The sequence below is a fragment of the Sebastes fasciatus genome, chromosome 13, assembly GCF_043250625.1.
Source record: "Sebastes fasciatus isolate fSebFas1 chromosome 13, fSebFas1.pri, whole genome shotgun sequence".
Taxonomy (NCBI): Eukaryota; Metazoa; Chordata; class Actinopteri; order Perciformes; family Sebastidae; genus Sebastes; species Sebastes fasciatus.
Genome location: NC_133807.1, coordinates 25,408,446 through 25,427,184, shown reverse-complemented (window position 1 = coordinate 25,427,184; position 18,739 = coordinate 25,408,446). Strand labels below are relative to the sequence as shown.

At 39.7% G+C, this 18,739-nt stretch overlaps 1 protein-coding gene across 1 annotated transcript; it reads left to right on the top strand.

Annotated features, from left to right (window-relative positions):
• Window positions 1-4,207: 4,207 nt before the first annotated feature.
• On the top strand, window positions 4,208-12,574 carry LOC141780960 (uncharacterized). The gene is made up of 14 exons (XM_074656446.1): window positions 4,208-4,360; window positions 4,544-4,650; window positions 4,819-4,941; window positions 5,053-5,110; window positions 5,446-5,545; window positions 6,263-6,358; window positions 7,656-7,730; window positions 7,810-7,887; window positions 8,004-8,090; window positions 8,244-8,300; window positions 8,406-8,474; window positions 9,358-9,450; window positions 9,727-9,826; window positions 9,926-12,574. The coding sequence occupies exons 1-14, from the start codon at window positions 4,297-4,299 to the stop codon at window positions 9,980-9,982; spliced, it is 1,164 nt and encodes a 387-aa protein (XP_074512547.1). The 5' UTR covers window positions 4,208-4,296; the 3' UTR covers window positions 9,983-12,574.
• The last annotated feature ends 6,165 nt before the right edge of the window (window positions 12,575-18,739 follow it).

The following is an 18,739-nucleotide window of genomic DNA, read 5'->3' as shown; positions in this document are numbered from 1 at the left end:
CAACTTTTTGGCAAACAAAGGCGATGTAAGACGACACAAGGGTTGGCCATTGTTGCCGCTAGTTCTTTGATGTCTGTTTGGTGTGTCTTGGCCTTAACAGTCCCAGCACGACTTGCTGTTCTCTAAACTCACTTCTCCTTTGGTCTTGCACTCCGAATGAGGGATTATGCTTATTACCATTTTACTTGAAAGCACCCCTGACTGGAAGCTTTTCCTAGCCACGGTTCAATCACTTCTAAGGTTTGGGGTTCAGGGAAAATGCCATGTAATTGCCTGTGCTGTTGCTCTCTGGTTGAATAATATAATTTGTTATCTCTAGAGAAAGTCTACTTACTGTCAGGGTGTGAACTGTTTTCTTAAAAGGAGTCACTCCTGGCCTGTGTATGCAGTTTAGGTTGCGGCCGACTTTCTACCGGGAGTATTTAGAAACCATTGTCGAGCTACGCAAACTCAAGCCAAGCAGGGTACCGACTGAGAAGCCAGGACTATTGTTTCAGAGCTACTCAGGATTCTCAGGGTGTTGCTTTGCCTTAGCTTTGACTCCACAACTCACACGCTCTGAATGGTGCACCCAGTTTTTGTTCATAATGGTGAATTGTACAAACTGTATGGGGGTTAATTTACCCCTGTCCTCCTTTTGTACGTAAAACAAATCTTATAAACGCCAGAGCCACCTTTCAAGCTCTTAGAGTTTCATCCACACATGGGCAGAGAATGAGTGATTGAGGGGCTGGCGGTGGGAGGGGAAGAGAGCTGTTTATCTCTCATCGCTGCACTTATGAGCGGAACAAGAAGGGAAGAGTTGAGACAGATGGGGAGAGGACTCAAAAGCAGCAGAATTGTAATTATTTACCCTAAAAGTCCTGTTTAGACTGGCTGGAATTTAACTCCTTCTTCTAGATGCGTAGTGTTTGTGGGGGTGTGGGTCGTGGGACATGCATGCTCAGAGCTTTGTGTGTGTTTTCAGCCAGTCCTGCGTCATCGCTGCTCTCCTCTGTTTATGCAGGGGGCTCAGTGGATACGTAGAGGGATGGTAGGATATCCAAGCCTCACACTGTCACTTGATATCTATGGAAAATAGATCAGATGATTGGGACAAGTCCACTTCCACACAGCTTCCCACCAGCAGAGCTGAGCCAAGTCCGTTTACTCTCTCATTAATGGCCTGTTGTCATGCTGTCGTTTTTATTCAGTACGTTGGCGTCGCCAAGTAGTGATGAAGCGATCAAGAATGATGCAAAGTCAAACTGGTTAGTCACGCCAAATTGTTTGGCCAATGTGATCGTTATGGTTAAGATGGAAACTTGAGAGTGTGTTTTGGGGATATTTTTTTGCTCAGTACGCTGGTGGACTATAGAGTGTTGCAGAGATGACATATTTGTGTATGCCAACCAGGAAGTTAGCATCGCCCTGGTTCCCTCGACAAAAAGCCAACGTGATTTTTCCATTGGGTTTTGGATTATCGCAGAAAATAAGCTCTGTGGCAAACAAACGTTTATAACACTTACACATTTTGTTCAGCAAGATAATCTTCACAAATGAACACCACTTTTATGATTTTTGAAGTGTGAATGCAATCGCCAGATGTAAAAGCTAACGTTAGGCTCTAAACAAACTACAACACGGTTGCATGAACGCGAGTGAACACAACAAGGCTGTAAAGGCGGAAGAGTCGGCGTGATGATGTTTAGTAGTCTCATTTAGCCACTTGTTAGCAACCGCCCTTTTTAAGACACATGAAGGCTTCAAATTCACAAGTGGGATATTTACTGACGTATTTTATTTTTGGTGAACAAAACGTTAAAATCTCTTCAGCTTGTGTTAACCACAGACCTTATTTCAACCCATTCAAAAAAACCATTGACTTCCATACGAGGGAACCGGAAGTGCTAAAATGCTAACCCATTTTCAGGTTTTAAGACTCATTCCTGTTGCACTCCCCAGGGCGATGCTAACTTCCTGGTTGGCCTACAAAAATACATCATCACTGGAGCACTCTCTTTGGCTTAATTGTTATCAGTTGTCCTGTACTGTTATTGTTATGCATTGGATATAATATGAAATATCCACAAAATATGTCACTTAGTCAGAGGTCCTCAGTTTACTCAATGATAGAAATGGGGTCCTTTAAGGGGAACCACTGGACTATCGCAATGTAAGAGAGACAGGGAAGGGCAAAGGAGAGGCAGAAAGGAAGTAGTGAAGAGATAGAGAGAGGCCCATATTGAGTGACACAGACGACGCTCTGTGTTTTCTCGGTGGACCAGAGAAGATGCAGTGTAAATGAAGCGTGCTGCAGCATGGCGGCTTCTGCTTTATCCTTGCACTGTGTGTGTGTGTGTGAGAAAGGGAAATGACAGAGGGCCTCTTTGAGTACTATGTGCTCTCTGTCCTCTCATGGTTAGGATATGTAGGGAGGACGAGTGCAATCCTCTGTCCACGACCCATCCCCAATGATAACAGGAGGATATACGCAGCACAACATGGATAAATACAAATGATCCTGCCACAATACAGAATCCATGCTGGGCTGCAGGATGTGCTTAACTAATGTCACATCTGTTTTATTGTTTTTAAATCTAGACTGGAATTAAGACCCTGTGGTGATGTTGTGTCTCTTCACAGCAGTCTGAAGAGGGCAGTGTGTCCAATGTGTGTCTCTGACCCGTAGGACAAGGGCCTCCCCTTGTGTTGGCTGTGCTAAACTACAAATCTGGCATATTTGCAATAGTTCAACCAACAAGACATGAGGTTAGAAACTTCAAGTAATTAATTCATAACAGAGGATAATTTGACATAAAACCCTTGCACCGTCCCAGATAACTTGAATGTAATAATTGAATGATGCCAGTAGGGGTAAAATGATAATCACGATTATTTTGATCAATATTGAGATCCGGATTATTCATTGTTTTTATTGACAAATTATTTTTATTGTACTTTTATATTTAAATAAACAGAACATCGATTTCACTTCCATGTTTTTCTACATTACTGTTAATATACAAATATTTGCATCAAAAATAAGATTGTTCCTTATTCACAGTGTATCTCCCAGAGGCAAAATAAATACAATTGTACCAAAACTTTTTACCCAAAATGAAATCAACAGAGCATTGCTTTCACTTTCACGTCGTGCTTCGTTCCTGCGAAATAACAAATTGTTGCATCAAAATAAGACGTAAAATAAGGTTGTTCTTCACCTAAATACAGTGCGGTTTCATTTTATTACTCGATTGCCCCTTGGTGGCTGGCTGTTAGTTTAGGAAGTGCTTGATTTGATATGCAGGGGAGTTTTCTATGAATGGAGCATTTTAAACGTCAATAACAAAGGCGATTACGTTCATTTAATTGTGGGAAGCCAAAATTGTGATTGTGATTAATATTTGATTAATTGGGCAGCTTTTTTTTCTAAATTTTTCAAACTTTTTTTTAAACATTTTTCAGACTTTTGAATGACAGCTGCCTCCGTTGAATAAACAGCCAATAGGAACGCTCTCTCTCTCTAAAATGACCTGTGATTGGCCAAAGTCTCCCGTCACAGGCTAGATCTTTTTAAAGCCTGAAAACAGAGCCATGAGGAGGTGCAGAAGTCTAGTTATCTCTCAGAACACTTGAATTACAATATGCTGAAAGGTTATCATGGAATTTTTGCCCAATGATGCCAAAAATATACTACCTACTGCAGCTGTAATGTTAATGTTTCTGTGTTGTTGTTTTTACGCCTCCAGGCTTCCCCTGGTAATCGTGGTAACCCTGAGTTTAATGTCTCTAAGCCATGAATTTTGGGTAATTCCCTCAGGCAGACTTTCTCTGCAGATTTACGGAAAGTGTTCATAAAGGGCTCAAAATGTCTGCGAGAGAGCCCTCAAGGACTTGATGATCTGACAGTGAGAGAGTCCTGAACCCTCACAGACTTTGCGGGAACGCACCTCAAAGTCTGTGAGTCTGTGAGTGTGGACATTAGGATCGGGCTTGATTTTATGGACCTACAGAATGTTTCTTTTTTCTTTTTTATATGAAAATGAGCTTTATTCTACTGTAGTGAAACAGAAAATGTTTCAATATACTCCCCTGGGTGCTCCTAGTGTAATCTAGAACATATCTCCCTCCTTCATTGGATTTGGGAGAGAGTTGTTCATGTTTACTAATATTTGTTGGATGATGTCAAACAGTAAGTCTCGCGAGAGTGTTTTTTACTAGCAGGCACGTCACTTCCAGGACACTTCCTGCTTCTGTAGTTCCTCATTGAAAGTTGTCAACTGTTTTCGGCGCGCTCTCCTTTCCTTCGACAAAATGAGTCTTAAAACCTTCCTTACTGGTGTCGTGGTTATGTCATTCTTTATCGGCAAAACACAAGGTAAGAGATGTAGCATTGTAAATGTGCATTTCTCTCCTGTTTTTTCTGTTTTTGTTGGACATTCTTGACTTCTGCTAATCGTGGATATGCGGGTGCGGTTATCCTGTTCCTTCTGCTGAGGTTTATAGAGATAAGAGATACAAGTTTGTTAATGAATCACTGTACATCTCTGTTGTCTCACAGAATGCCGTCAGAGAAACACCTCCTGCAGCGATATACAAACTGGAGAGGGATTCCAGTTCAAACATCGATGTCCTGAGGGAAGTGACTGGACAGTGTTTGATAATAAGGTATTTTAATTTGCCTTTACACTCCACCATAGTTTTTTAAAAGGTTTTAAGGTCTTTTACTGTGCATATTTGAAGAAAGAGACGGAGAGAGTGGAAGTGGTAAAGAGGAAGTGAAAGTTTGAGGTTGTCAAATAACTCCATGCCAATGTGTTTTTGCTCTGACTGCAGTCGGTCATCGCTGTTTTTGGAACCCAGAGGAAAAATCATTCGGAAGACGTGATCAGGTTGGACAACAATTCGGTTGTTACAAGAGGGTGTCGGGACCTGCAAATAAAATGCATTGCTCCTAATGTGAGTGTCCCTCTATTTTAATATGTATTTATATGAATTGAATCAATAAAAGTCATATACAGTAAAATATTCACACTGTACACTCTCACAATATAGACTTTGATTTTGCAGGGAAATCTTCGGGGAGAGGAGTCTGTAATAGACATCTGTTACGATTATAAGATTACCGGTAAGGCAATGAGATGTTGTGAATAACTGATTTACTATCTTACATTGCTGATCATAAATACATACTTATATATATATATATCATACATGTATGATATACTGTACATACATCTCACCTCTTTACCTTAAACAGAGAAGCTGAAGAATCCTGATCCCAGTTATCCAACAACACCACAGAACCTCACCAGTGAGTGGACGTTTACTCTGATAGTGACATTGTGTAGTTATTCTCATGCCTCACAACATTTTTGTTGACAATACCATTAATTAATTTGCTGTAAAATAACTCAAAGTAATATTTGATGATAACATGTTTGTATTTTGTCTGTCGTCCAGACGGTGTACCAGACGGTGTAGCAGTCGGTGTACTGGGTGTACTGGGTGTACTGGTGCTCTGTGGGTTCATTGGGATGCTTTGTTACATTTTTTGGTTTAAGTGAGTTCTATTCTATTTGCAATAACAACTGACTTTTAATGTCATGTACACATTTGCTTACACAGTGTCTTACACAGACTGTTTCTGGACCCCAGTATGCTGAAATATTCAAACACACCATTTTTAGAATAAGCGAAAATAACACATTTATATAGCATGCATAAAACTGCATGATTTTTGCCCACGAGTCTCCCCTTTACAGACATGCCCTCTTTATGATAATCACATGCAGTTTTGGGGCAAGTCATAGTCAAGTCAGCACACTGACACACTGACAGCTGTTGTTGCCTGTTGGGCTGCAGTTTGCCATGTTATGATTTGAGCCTATTTTTTTAATGCTAAATGCAGTACCTGTGAGGGTTTCTGGACAATATTTGTCATTGTTTTGTGTTGTTAATTGATTTACAATATTAAATATATACATACATTTTTATAAAGCAGCATATGTGCCCACTCTCATGTTGAAAAATGTGTGATTAATTTACAATTAATCACAATTAATTATTTTAATCGATTAACAGTCCTAGTACCAATAGATTCCGTTTTTTTCCAGTTTCATATGATATCAGTACCTTCAATTCTAGCTCTAAAACTTTGCCTGCCACATTCACTGAAAGACAAGTCGGTTCGGATCGCCAGCAATCCCGCAGGTCTCACATTTACTTAGATAGTGTCTTGTATGGATTCTGAAATGTTTGTTTGTGTTTCTTGTGTCAGGAAGCAGCACGATGGCGCTACAGTTCCTGAGTTTTTAAGATACCTATGGACGTGCTCTTGTCTCAGAAATGAGAGGGCAGAGGCACCAACAACTGGGTCAGTTTTACTTTACACATACTTTTCAGTTGGCACTGTTGCACACATAAATACACTTCTGTTATTAAATTTCAATTAGTAAAATTCTCTTCAATGCACATCCACATTAAAGCTGCAGTTGGGAACTTTTAGCAAATATAAAAAGTTATTTTCATAAAACGGTCACTATATCCTGACAGTAGTGCATGAGACAGATAATCTGGGGGGAAAAAAATCATGTTCCTCTGCCTCCTCCTAGTGCTCAACGAAAACCACTAAATGTTTTCAGAAACATCTTGTAGTGTACTGTTTAGCTGTAAATGTGAAAGTTTGTGACCTGGCCACCACGTTGAAAACAGTCGAGCCAAAACCAAGCACCGCCCACCGGCTGGAGAAAACTTTCTCATTTTACTGCTAAACAGTACACTACAAGATGTTTCTGAAAACATCTGAGGCGAGAAATAGACATTACAGTAACAGAATATTGATTCATATTTGATCAGCGCTGTCTAGTTTGACCGTTTGATCGGAGTTCTCGAGCTTCACAAGCAGTTATAGAGAGCTACAGGAATGAGTCCTAAAACCCGGAAATGAGTCAGCATTTTAGCACTTCTGGTTTCCTCGTCTGGAAGTCAATGGGTTTTTAGTTAGATGCCTGAATTAAGGTCTGTGGTTAACACAAGCTGAAGAGATTTTAACATTTGGTTCTACAACATAAAATACATCAGTAAATATCTCACTCGTGAGTTTTGAAGCCTTCATGTGTCTTAAAAACAAGTGGCTAAATGAGGCTACTACACGTCATCACGCCGACTTGTCAGCCTTTACAGCCTCGTTGTGTTCGTTTATAGCCTAACATTAGATTTTTACTTCTGGCAATTGCATTTACATTTCAAAAATCAAGTATCATAAATGTTTGTTTGTCACAGAGTTTATTTTCTGCAATAATCCAAAAGCCAATGGAAAAATCCCATTGTCTTTTTGTTGAGGGAACCAGGGCGATGCTAACTTCCTGGTTGGCCTACAAAAATTCATCATCCCTGCAGCACTCTATTGACAGCTGACTCTTCGTCTCTGATTGGCTGTTTTCCTTTCAAATTCCATTAGAAACACCGATTTTTCAGATAACCTAGAGCTTTAATGAAAAGTTGGTCTATGGTAAAACAATTTTGCTTGCCAAATGTCGCTCTAGAGGAAAGGTGAATTGGAAACTTCAACAATAATTTGCACACTCCATTCACAACTCAACATTAGGCTAACTCATTTAAACTGGACATTTTCAGTGTTTAAGCCCTTTATGTTTGAATGTCCCTTTCAGAGACCCTGAAGGACGTGGAGTCCAGGAGGTCAGAAGTGGTGCTTTGGACACAACTCAACACAACGGTGGCATCGAGTGAGCTAACATTCACAAGCTACTGTCAGCACTCATCAGTGATGTTGAAAACATCCTCATCTTTTCTCTGTCATTACAGGCTGAGTGTGATATCTGCCTCTGATGGAAATGGTGAAAATGTTATCGAGCAAGATGACACACTGGAAAGTGTTCACAGGTTAGCCTGCCACGTTAACATTAAAAACATGCTTGTCAAAACTGTCAAAAGTGTTTTTTAAATAGCAATTTCAAGTCTAGACTGCAATCTGCTCAAAGCTACCGTTGTCTCCATAGTACTGATCCTGAGGCTGATGGCGAGACTCCTCTATCCTTCAGTCTGAACCGCATCTTGAGAAACGAGGGAATCCAGCCGACTGCAAAGTGAGAATGAGAATTGTTTGTGCTTTTGTTTGTGCCTGTAGCCTCTATTTTCCTTTGGGGATTCAGGTGAAGTGTCCCTTTAGCTGGGCAGCTACTGAATGAGATTTCTCACAAGAGATCCAGTGCCATTCTTATCTAGTATATGTTTTGCAGCGGTGACATAAGTGCCCCCGACGTGAGCAGAGCTTCTATTCATCAAGCCGTGAACGGGTAAGCTTTTGGTGCTGGATGGATTGTCAGTGTGTTTATTATTATTTTTTATTTTTTATTTAATCAACACTATTATGTAACAGCTATTATATTTGTCTGCCTCAGGAGCTTGAGGGATGATCCAGGAGGAGATCCAGAAGGAGTGAACGACAGCAAAGGAAAAGGCAACGAGAGGTAGGTTTGTAGTCGAACAATTTAAATATCATAATAGAGTTGAAGAGACTCACATTTTTACCTTTTTGAATTACATTTATGTCTCTTTAAAAGGAACAGTGTGTAGAAGCTGGCGGTATCTAGCTGTGAGGTTGCAGATTACAACTTCTCCCATGTGTCAAGCGTGTAGGATTGCTACGGTGGCCGACGCGAAAATGCAAATGTAGAGCCAGTTGTTGTAATGGTACATGTCTTCCCATTCATTGTCTTTGTAAGCAGCCGTGCAATGCATTCTGGTACCTATTAATATTATATTCCATTTCTGCCAATAGATCCCGCTAAATGCCACACACTGTTCCTTTAAGAGTGTGTGAGGTGAAAATATGTCCTATTGAAGATTTATATTATTATGTTTAGCCACCAAGAGGTTAATCACTTCTTATTAGTAGTTCAGTATGAAATATGTATTATTAAAATGTATCAAATGTCATTAGTTTACAGAAACCCACAGGTTATGTTATGCTTCTGTTTAATGATGAAAAAATAAAATAAAGTGGAAACAAATCCACAGTGATAAAATATGATAAAAGCTAGAAAGAGGAGATGCAAACTATCGATGTGCAGGTGAGAGGAAAATAAGCAGCACCAATTTGTAAACACAAAGTATACAATTATTTAAACTCCACATACTATAGCTGACAGAAAAAAACTATTATTTCCTAGAAATCTGAGTTAAAGTGTCAATAAAAGCATGTAGTCATCCTGATAAATCAATCAAGATGACCAAATCAAATAAAAAAATGCTCAGATGCCGTTAACAAACGACATAATGAGCTGAAGAACTCACCCTGAGGTTTTTCTCTGCCCGTCTGTTAACTGATGATGGCTGTGAATTCTTCTCCAGGATCGGGGAGATGCCCAATGGACGGACTCGCGGTGATCGTGGTCCTGAAGATGATGAGAATGATGAAGGCCAACCACTGATGTCGGACCAGCGGTGAGACTCTGCCTCTCTGTCACTCTGCACTCACAACTGAGCCCAAAAAGAAATCGCTTTCCATTTCCCCGTCTCCTTCATACCATGTTTCATTTTGCCTGTTGCTGCTGTTTGGACAGCTGTCAGGAGTAACTTCATGAACTGCCCCCCCGCCCAATCTGGCCAGTCTGAACTTCAGAGCTCGTCTGATGTCTGCTGGGAAAGTGAGCATTAACCGAGCTTTGCTGTTTCTGTGCCGAGGCTCATGTCTGCGTTCCTTGTTGTTTCTGTCTCCAGAGCTGCCAACCAAGGTTTTGACATGACAGGTGGAGCCGTAGCTTTGGTGGACAAGCGCGGCTTTGACCCAGACCCGGTCAGCAGGTGCTCTACTGCTCCAGTAAGTAGGAAGCTCTCTATATATCCTTTATTATATAGTCTCTGTGAAAATGCTCTTTTATGATGTTTGATTTGGCTATTTGTTTTGTTTGCTGCACAGGACACTGACGTGGAGTCAACATCCAACATGAAGAACTGCAGTATACAGATATACTGATTCATAATAATATTAATAATAGCCTTCTCACAGTCAGGGTATGTGGTACATTTACTGGCAGCTCCTTTGGGATCAAGTCCAGGGCTGCGGTCGAATAGTCTTTTTTGCTTAGGAAGGTTCCTAACCGAGTGAAATGACCCAGAAGTATCTCTATCGAATTGTCTAAATGCTGAGGAAAGGTGCGTCAATGCTTCCTTTATTATCTCCTTTAACATACGATACACTGGACCCTCCTTTACCAAAGGAAAGGAGAGAATAACATCCCACAATTCCTTGCAGCAGCAACATTTAAAGCGACGCAACATTCTGCTGTTCATGAAAACAAACCATATGCTGATCTTGCATATCGTTAACAACCATTTCTTTTCACTTTATTTCTATTTATTTATTTAGAACAAGTAACAAATAAGTAAAAAAACAAAACAAGAATAACAAATCAAATGAACAGTAAACATGTAGCAGACTGTCAATTAACAAATAATCAACATCAATAAATATTACTTCCAAAAGGGAGTAGGAAGTAGTAGACATTTAAGGATTCTACTCCTTCTCTATAACTCAAACAATTAACTCAATATTTATCGTATAAACTTGTGTGACTGGTAGCCTATATTCCTTTTTTTATTTTGATTCCAACCTTGGTAATGAAGTTATATTTTTCCGCGTTAGGTCAGAGAAACCTCTACTGTTTGTTGATAAAGTGTTCCAGCAGCAGAAGGACCTGCGGTATCTCTCTTTCACACACGGCTGGTGAAGCAGCCGGTCACTGAAGGAGCTATTTAAGAACGTACGGGGCGAACATGCGCCTTTTGTAGTCCATCTTTGGAATATTGTAGTTTCACCACGGCAGACCCGCGTCACTAACGTCCGCCGCCGTCGCATCATAATTACGGAGCCTAGTGTAAGAGCATTCGGATTCTCCTAACACCACGGTTGTCTTTTTCTGAGTGCTTATGAATTCTCCTTCTCATCTTTCCATGACCTCATGACGTTTTCTATCGAGGTCAAGAAAAAGTGGTTAAGAAAAGACATTAGAATGTAATTTTTTGACTTTTCGACCGCAGCCCAGCACTTTCGTTTAATATAATCATTTTCAAATCCCATGATGCTCTGCTCTCTTAATGAGCATGCTGTCTCTTTTCACAATGTTAGAAGATATATTCTCTACAAGCCCTACGTGCCAAATTTTGTGATTACATTTTTAAATCATTCTGATGACATAAGCGAGATAATCCCGATGGAAATTGGTGTTGTCTATGCGTCACTTTCGGTTTATTCACTGATCAGTCAATCAGATGGATCAGATAACATATTAATTTGGGTCAAAACGTTTAGATGAACATTAGTTATTACAAACAAAACACTTGTTACTGAGAATATTAAGTGGCTTGACCAAAGTTGTGTGGACCGTAAAACATGTCAGAAAAAGTACCACATACGCAACTGTATATGAAAGGCCTATATAATGTATACAGAAATATATTATACTATACCTCATTGGAATGTGTGATTTCAATGATATAATGCATTAATTAATTAATTAATTAATTAGTTAATTAATTAATGCATAAATTAGGGCTGTCAAAGTTAACGTGATAATAATGCATTAACAAAAATTCCTTTTAATGCCAATAATTTCTTTAACACATACTGGTATCATATGAAACTAGAAAACCCTCAGGAATCCATTGGTACCAACCATGTCATACTAACTCGTCAGGAAGGAGGTTAAATAATGCTCCAAACTTGCGCTAAATTTTGGTGAGGAAAAACTGGCATGGCCATTTTCAAAGGGGTCCCTTGACCTCTGATCTCAAGATATGTGAATGAAAATGGGTTCTATGGGTACCCACGAGTCTCCCCTTTACAGACATGCCCACTTTATGATAATCACATGCAGTTTGGGGCAAGTCATAGTCAAGTCAGCACACTGACACACTGATAGTTGTTGTTGCCTTTTGGCCTTGAGTTTGCCATGTTATGATTTGAGCATATTTTTTATGCTAAATGCAGAACCTGTGAGGGTTTCAGGACAATATTTGTCATTGTTTTTTGTTGGTAATTGATTTCCAATAATAAATATATACATACATTTGCATAAAGAAAGCATATTTGCCAGCTCCCAGGTGGATAAGAGTAATAAATACTTGACAAATCTCCCCTTAAGGTACATTTTGAACAGATAAAAAAATGTCTGATTAATTTTGATTAAATATTTTAATTAATTGACAGCCCTAATATAAATGTGATACATAATAAATACATAGTGTATATGTATTAAGTATGCTTTTTCTTTTCTTTTTTAATTGTAATTTCTCATTTATCCAATCAGTTGTAAGTAAGCCTGCCTTTACTTAATCATCGCTGCATAATCTAGCAACATGTTTATTCTTATCACCTGAATCACAACACCCTTTTGTTGTTGTTTTTTGGTAACTTAAATGCATTTCACTCTGCATTTATGAATTCAGAGATTTTATTGTGATTCTGTATTTTTTCTTTTCTCACTTATGTACTCAGTTGTATCGCTTTTGCTTTCTAATTGATTAATTGAAATATAAATAATAATAAATACAATAAGTATATTAAAAATGATGAATTCTTGTCATGAGTTTGAAAATATATTTTTTTAATTATTTTTATTTAATTTGACTACCCTAGATTTCACTGCCTGGTCATTTTTAGTATCAACTTTATACCACAAGGGGGCAGTAAATATACATGAGTAGTACACCACTGAGGCAACATAAATTACACCTCTTATTACTTTTGTTGAGTGATGCAAACGCAATTAATGCACATTTATTCCAGATAGCAATAGCTGTAAAATGCCTTATTGTACTTAAACCTACAAATATATATATTTTACATAATGTATTTTGATAATCAACCACTATAGGTGGGGCTAAAAAATTCTTTTATTTCAATAAATCACCCTATAGTGCTGCTTATTGACTATTCCTTTATGCAATCAGTGTATTATGTTTCGGTTGTATTTTCCAGGATGGCGCTCTGATTTATTTATAAACCAATAAAGGAACAGTATTACAAATCACTCTGTAATTTAAATGTTATATGTTACAGTACTTAAAAGATGTGTTGCCCCCGCCCCGTGGCTTGATGTATGGTAGTAATTACAGTTACACACAAACACACGGGGGTTGGGGTTGAGTTTAATGCTCCTCTCGCTATCTCTTGGGATCTGCTGAGAGTTGCTGTTAGTCAATGTCTGATTCTATTTTAAGCTTCTCTAAATGTGCAATGACCTTGAAAAAGCCCCCTTTTTTTACCTCACAGATGGACTGAGTACCTAGAGGAGAGTGTGTCAGGGTGGTTGCTGCTCATGTTTGGTATGTCGGTGTGTGAAAGTGAATGAAAGGAGGGTGATTGGACGGTCAAGGCCTCAGAGCATCCCCTCTCTGGGAGTTTCACTGAGGGGACATGAGCGAGGCAGATGGGTTGATGGGCCATCATATATGTGTTGCAGATAGTATGACATGGAGGAGGGGAATGTACATGGGAGAGTCTGTAATTATGGATCCTCTCTGCTCTGATGCACATAATAATTAGATATCGGCTAATTAGTTACCAATCACGCTCCACCGTGAGCAGTCAAGGAAACAAAACTCAGCGGGAGCCGAACACTGATCACCACATCGGGGGATGAGAAGGCTTAAGGGGAAATAGATGGGCTGCAGACAATCACAGTAGTTGTGTTATCCCTAAGTGATCTCTAGTTGATCACTATGTTTACGCTCACTCTGGAGCGCAGTAAAGGTCGCCTACAGTACCGTACGTGTGCTGCCGTGGCTTAACAGACAGCTGCAAGCAAACAGTGCTGCATTCGGAAGTCGGTAAGCTGCACTCACACGGCAGTTATTAAGAGATTACATCGGGGATCACACCACACTGTATGATTAATTAACCTTGACTGATGCTTTGTAAAGAGGAATCCAGCTGAGTGAGTATGCCCACAGGTCTGCGTGTACATACAGATACATATGAGATGGTTGAAAGCATCACTGTAGCTGCTCTACACATTAGTATGGGACCCGTCCTCTCGTCCTCCCCGCTGCGTAAAGCTCTCAGTAGTCTCCGTCCAAGCACCAAACACCAGAGGTGGAATGTAACAAAGTAAATTTGAGGTACTTGTACTTTACTTGAGTGTTTTCTTTTCATGCCACTTTCTACTTCTACTCCACTAGATTTCAGAGGGGAATATCATACTTTTTACTCCACTACATTTATCTGACTAGTTACTTTACAAATTAAGATTTTTGCAAGAAAACATATGAAGAGTTTGACTATAACAGCAACTATTTTGATAGTCGGTTAAGTCAGTTGTCATACAAAGATTTAATTAATTATTTGAATCATTTCAATATACTGTATATGTACAGTATACTGTATATACAGTATGTTTATATATATATAAAAATATATACTGTATATATATATATATATGTGTGTGTGTATACAGTATATGTTTATGTACTGTATATACGATATATTGTATACTTAAATATATTTATTGCTTTCTCTCCCTTTCTATATATATATATATATATGTGTGTGTATATATATATATGTGTGTGTAATTGTGATGGTATTTCTTACTATTTTAAGATTTTTAACAAACCAAAGTCGATCAATTAATGGAGAAAATATTCAGCAGATTAATCCATAATGAAATTATCAATAGTTCAAAATGAGCTCAACCAACTACAGCAGTAAAACCCTGCTCTTACATTAATGCATGAGTAATAATAATCTAATGATATAAGATATAATAGTAGTCACAGGGGACATTTTACTGCATTGAGTACTTTTACTTTTAATAATTTAAGTACATGTTCCTGACCTTCTTTTACTGAAGTAACATTTCCAATGCAGGACTTTAACTTGTAACAGTATTTTTACTCTGTGGTATTAATACTTTTACTTCAGTAAAGGGCCTGAATACATCCTCCACTGCTGCCAACCACTCCGAGCTTTCACAGCTTCACTTTCCCTGCATGTCTTTGATCACTTTGTGTAGTAGCTCTGCTTTGGACGCAGACCAGTATTTGACAGAATCATCATCCAAACCACTGGGTCAGATCTGCATATGCATGCGTACAGTGTGTATGGTTCAAAGGGGAGCTGACTCAGGAAGGGGCCGGGTTGCTTGGCTTCAGTCCCCTGCTTCCCCCCGCGGTACACACAGATGAGCAGCACAGCGCTGTCGTAACCTGCAGGACGGCCCATGAATAAAACATAACCACTGTATTAGTGCTTAAAGACGTCTTTTCATTTCCAGTTTGAGTCACGAGGTCGGTATATTGAAGTTTATACGGACATATGGCACAGCGACAGATTCATTTTTAAATCATTTCTGTGTGCTGTTATGCTTTTATCACACTGGCACATGCACACAAGCAATTACAACCACACACACACACAACAGCTGAGTCCCTTTAAAGGAGCAGTGTGTCATATTTTGGGGGATCTATTAGCAGAAATGGAATGTAATATTCATAACTATGTTTTCATTAGTGTATAATCACCTGAAACTAAGAATCGTTGTGTTTTCGTTAGCTTAGAATGAGCCCTTCATATCTACGTAGGGAGCAGGTCCTCTTCACGGAGTCCTCCATGTTTCTACAGTAGCCCAGAGCGGACAAACCAAACACTGGCTCTAGAGACAGCTTTTCACGTTTTTACGTTACCTGAAGGCCACCGTAGTTCTTTCGCTTGCGAAACGTAGGTTGTTCTCATACGTTCTCATTCGTAGCTATAAGCTACCTACGAGAAGTAATTTACCGTAATTCGTTAATATCCCACAAAATCGGATCAAAAAACGCCAGACTTTCGCCAAGGAGACCGATGTTCGTGTCCCGTTTGAAACCAGAAGTCAACGTTGATTTATTTGTCACGTAACTTCCGGTGTTGATTTAATTCAAACCACAATCTTTTCCTAAACCTAACTATTTAGTTTTCGTCACGGAACTTCCATACTTAAGTTACGGCACTTCTGTTGTGGCATAACCACTTCCTGTTTGGCATAACTTAACCATGATCTTTACCCTACCCTAACTAAGTGGTTTTGTTGCCTAAACCTAACCACATTGTTTCCTGTGAAGACGGAAGTTTATTTTGAAAAGACTGGAGCGGAAATTGACGCTGGATATTATGTGGTAAACACACGAAAAATGAGGAATAACTGTTTGTGAGATATCCTACAAACCGTTGTATGAAAATACGTTGAACTGCGGTAATGTGAGTCACCGAGTGCAAAACCGTGGTACCGCCAGTCGCCATCTGACTTCCGTTGCTCCTATAGTAGTGTTATTATGGTAAAGATACTCAGTTGGGGTACTCAGTTGGTTGCAATCTGAAACCACACTACTAGATGGTGCCAAATCCTGCACACTGTACCTTCACGACGTTTTCAGAGAAACCCTGAATCATGAACAGCATTATATTTTCCAATAATTTTTTATTATTATGTGCTGATACAAGGTCGCTCTGACCTGCGATGACGCAAACACTCACAGAAAAATCATCCCCTTTGGCCCAGACAGCTGTCAAAGCAGTGACGGTGAGAAAATAAATTAATGAAAATAGAAACAGGTGTTATATAAGACCTCAGTTTACAGATGTCTCATGATAAATGATTTATTTCATAGGAAAAAATCAGAGAAAGCTCTGAGAACCCCACATAGTTTCTACCAATGCCTACAGCCAGTTATGTAAAACCCCCAGCACCCAATAATTTATTCCCATTTCAGGGACGTCCAATACTGACCAGGTTCTACTGGACTGAGCTGATTAAAACAGCCCCTATAGCTGATACTATCCCATTCACACCTGCTATAGCCATCTATTCCACCTCTGATGATGGACACAGATCGTCTTGTAATTCCTGTCCTGTCGCCATGGACGACCATGGGATGGAGATCACTAGACAGGTACAGTTCTCCCCACTCTCAGAGACACTCAGTGGAGGAAAAGGAAGAAATAGAAAAACACCGTGCCTACAGACTTTCTCCACTTCAGAGTATAAAACTACCTGCCCTGACTGAAGATGTGTATTGTGTGTCAAAAGATATGTTTGTTTTGGTTTTGGACCTTGGAGGTCTCTATGTAGAACGTGCCTCACAGGTTTTGGAGAAGCCCGTCCTACACAAACAGCCCGTCTGATGTCGGTCCCACCCTGTGCATCAAAGATGGCCTGAATCGCCGGCACAGCTCCACGGACACAAAAGAGAAACGGCATAATCCTCCATCACTATCCTTAAAACCAAGGACCAGGGTTATCTGACCCATGTTCAAACCCTTCTTTTGTAATCTCAAACCAAACCAGTCAACCTGGATTATGACAATTCAGATACGACCTGGGTCAACAATGCATACCAATTAGCTCAGGTGCTGGAAATGGGCGGCTGGGGGGTTACACATCTGGAGGATCAAAGAGATAAGGGATGACAGTGGCACATCAATGTGTGTACAAATGTCTCAGAATGATGCATGTTTTTGGGAAAACATAACGCATTTTTACGTTTGTAAATCCTGTGACAACTGCGTCACGACTGTGCGCCCTCATTTGCAACCAAATGGATTTGTCCCACCCCTGTTGTTAGCGAGCCTGGTACGTGCCATTAACCGTGGTTCGACCCTGGTCTGACCCGCCTCTCGACCTGGGTTGCGAAGCTGAGTAGGTCTGCGCGGGTTAACCCTTTCAAACACATAATCAATGCTGGTTTAACCCTGGTTGATCCCTCGGTGTGAAAGAGGTATAGTATTCAGTAGACCAAGAGACCAATAACAAAATAGTACTACTTTATCGTTGTTTAGCTTTTTAAAAATCTGTACAGGTAAAATCCTGTTGTTAGCGCTCTAAAAATCTTGCTTTAATCGGCTGATGTAACAGTGGATTCACATCTTTTTTGTTTTTTCAAAGGAAGCATCCATTAGACCAAACAACAATCATCTTTCTTCCTCTACTGCTTTATTCAATGATCAAACTTGAGATGTGACATGATCAATTTAAACTATAAAGTGGTATCCGCTGGACTGCAAACCATCAACAGAAAGGAAACAAAGCATCCATCTCCTTATCTCCAGATCCAACCCCTGCACAGCCTCAATGCAAACCCCCCCATCACTCTCTCTCTCTCTCTCTATAGAGAACTGCAGGAATGAGTCCTAACGCCTACTGAAAGAGGCTGGGACAAGATTCTTGGGGTATGGAGTACATGCACAGTATAACTGGAGCTGCGAACGTGTGTTTGGATTGGCTCAATTTCGGCGAGTGCAGACCAGATTTTACTGCACGTGTTGTACCCCAAAGATTTGGCGCGTTGATGACGCATGACATCTCCTCTTTCCACCGTCCTTGCCTAAAACCCGGAAATGAGTTAGCATTTTAGCACTTCCGGTTCCCTCATCTGGAACTCAATGGTTTTTTTTTTTACGGTTTTTTTGTTAGATGCCTGAAATAAGGTCTGTGCTTAGCACAAGCTGAATAGATTTCAACGTTTTGTTCTACGATATAAAACGGCCTTTACAGCCTTGTTGTGTGTACTCATGTTCATGCGACCGTGGTGTAGTTTGTTTATAGCCTAACATTAGCTTTTAACTTGTGGTGATTGCATTTACACAAAAATCATAAAGGTGGTGTTCATTTGTGGAGATTATCTTGCTGAATAAAACATGTAAGTATCATAAACTTGACCTTATTTTATGCAATAATACAAAACCTAATGGAAAAATCCC

Bases quoted from the DNA above. Each gene is read 5' to 3' on its own strand.
- LOC141780960 (XM_074656446.1), top strand. From the start codon at position 4,297: ATGAGTCTTAAAACCTTCCTTACTGGTGTCGTGGTTATGTCATTCTTT. The intron at 7,888-8,003 runs GTTAGCCTGCCA...TTGTCTCCATAG, and splicing joins ACACTGGAAAGTGTTCACAG to TACTGATCCTGAGGCTGATG. The intron at 9,451-9,726 runs GTGAGACTCTGC...TTCTGTCTCCAG, and splicing joins CCACTGATGTCGGACCAGCG to AGCTGCCAACCAAGGTTTTG.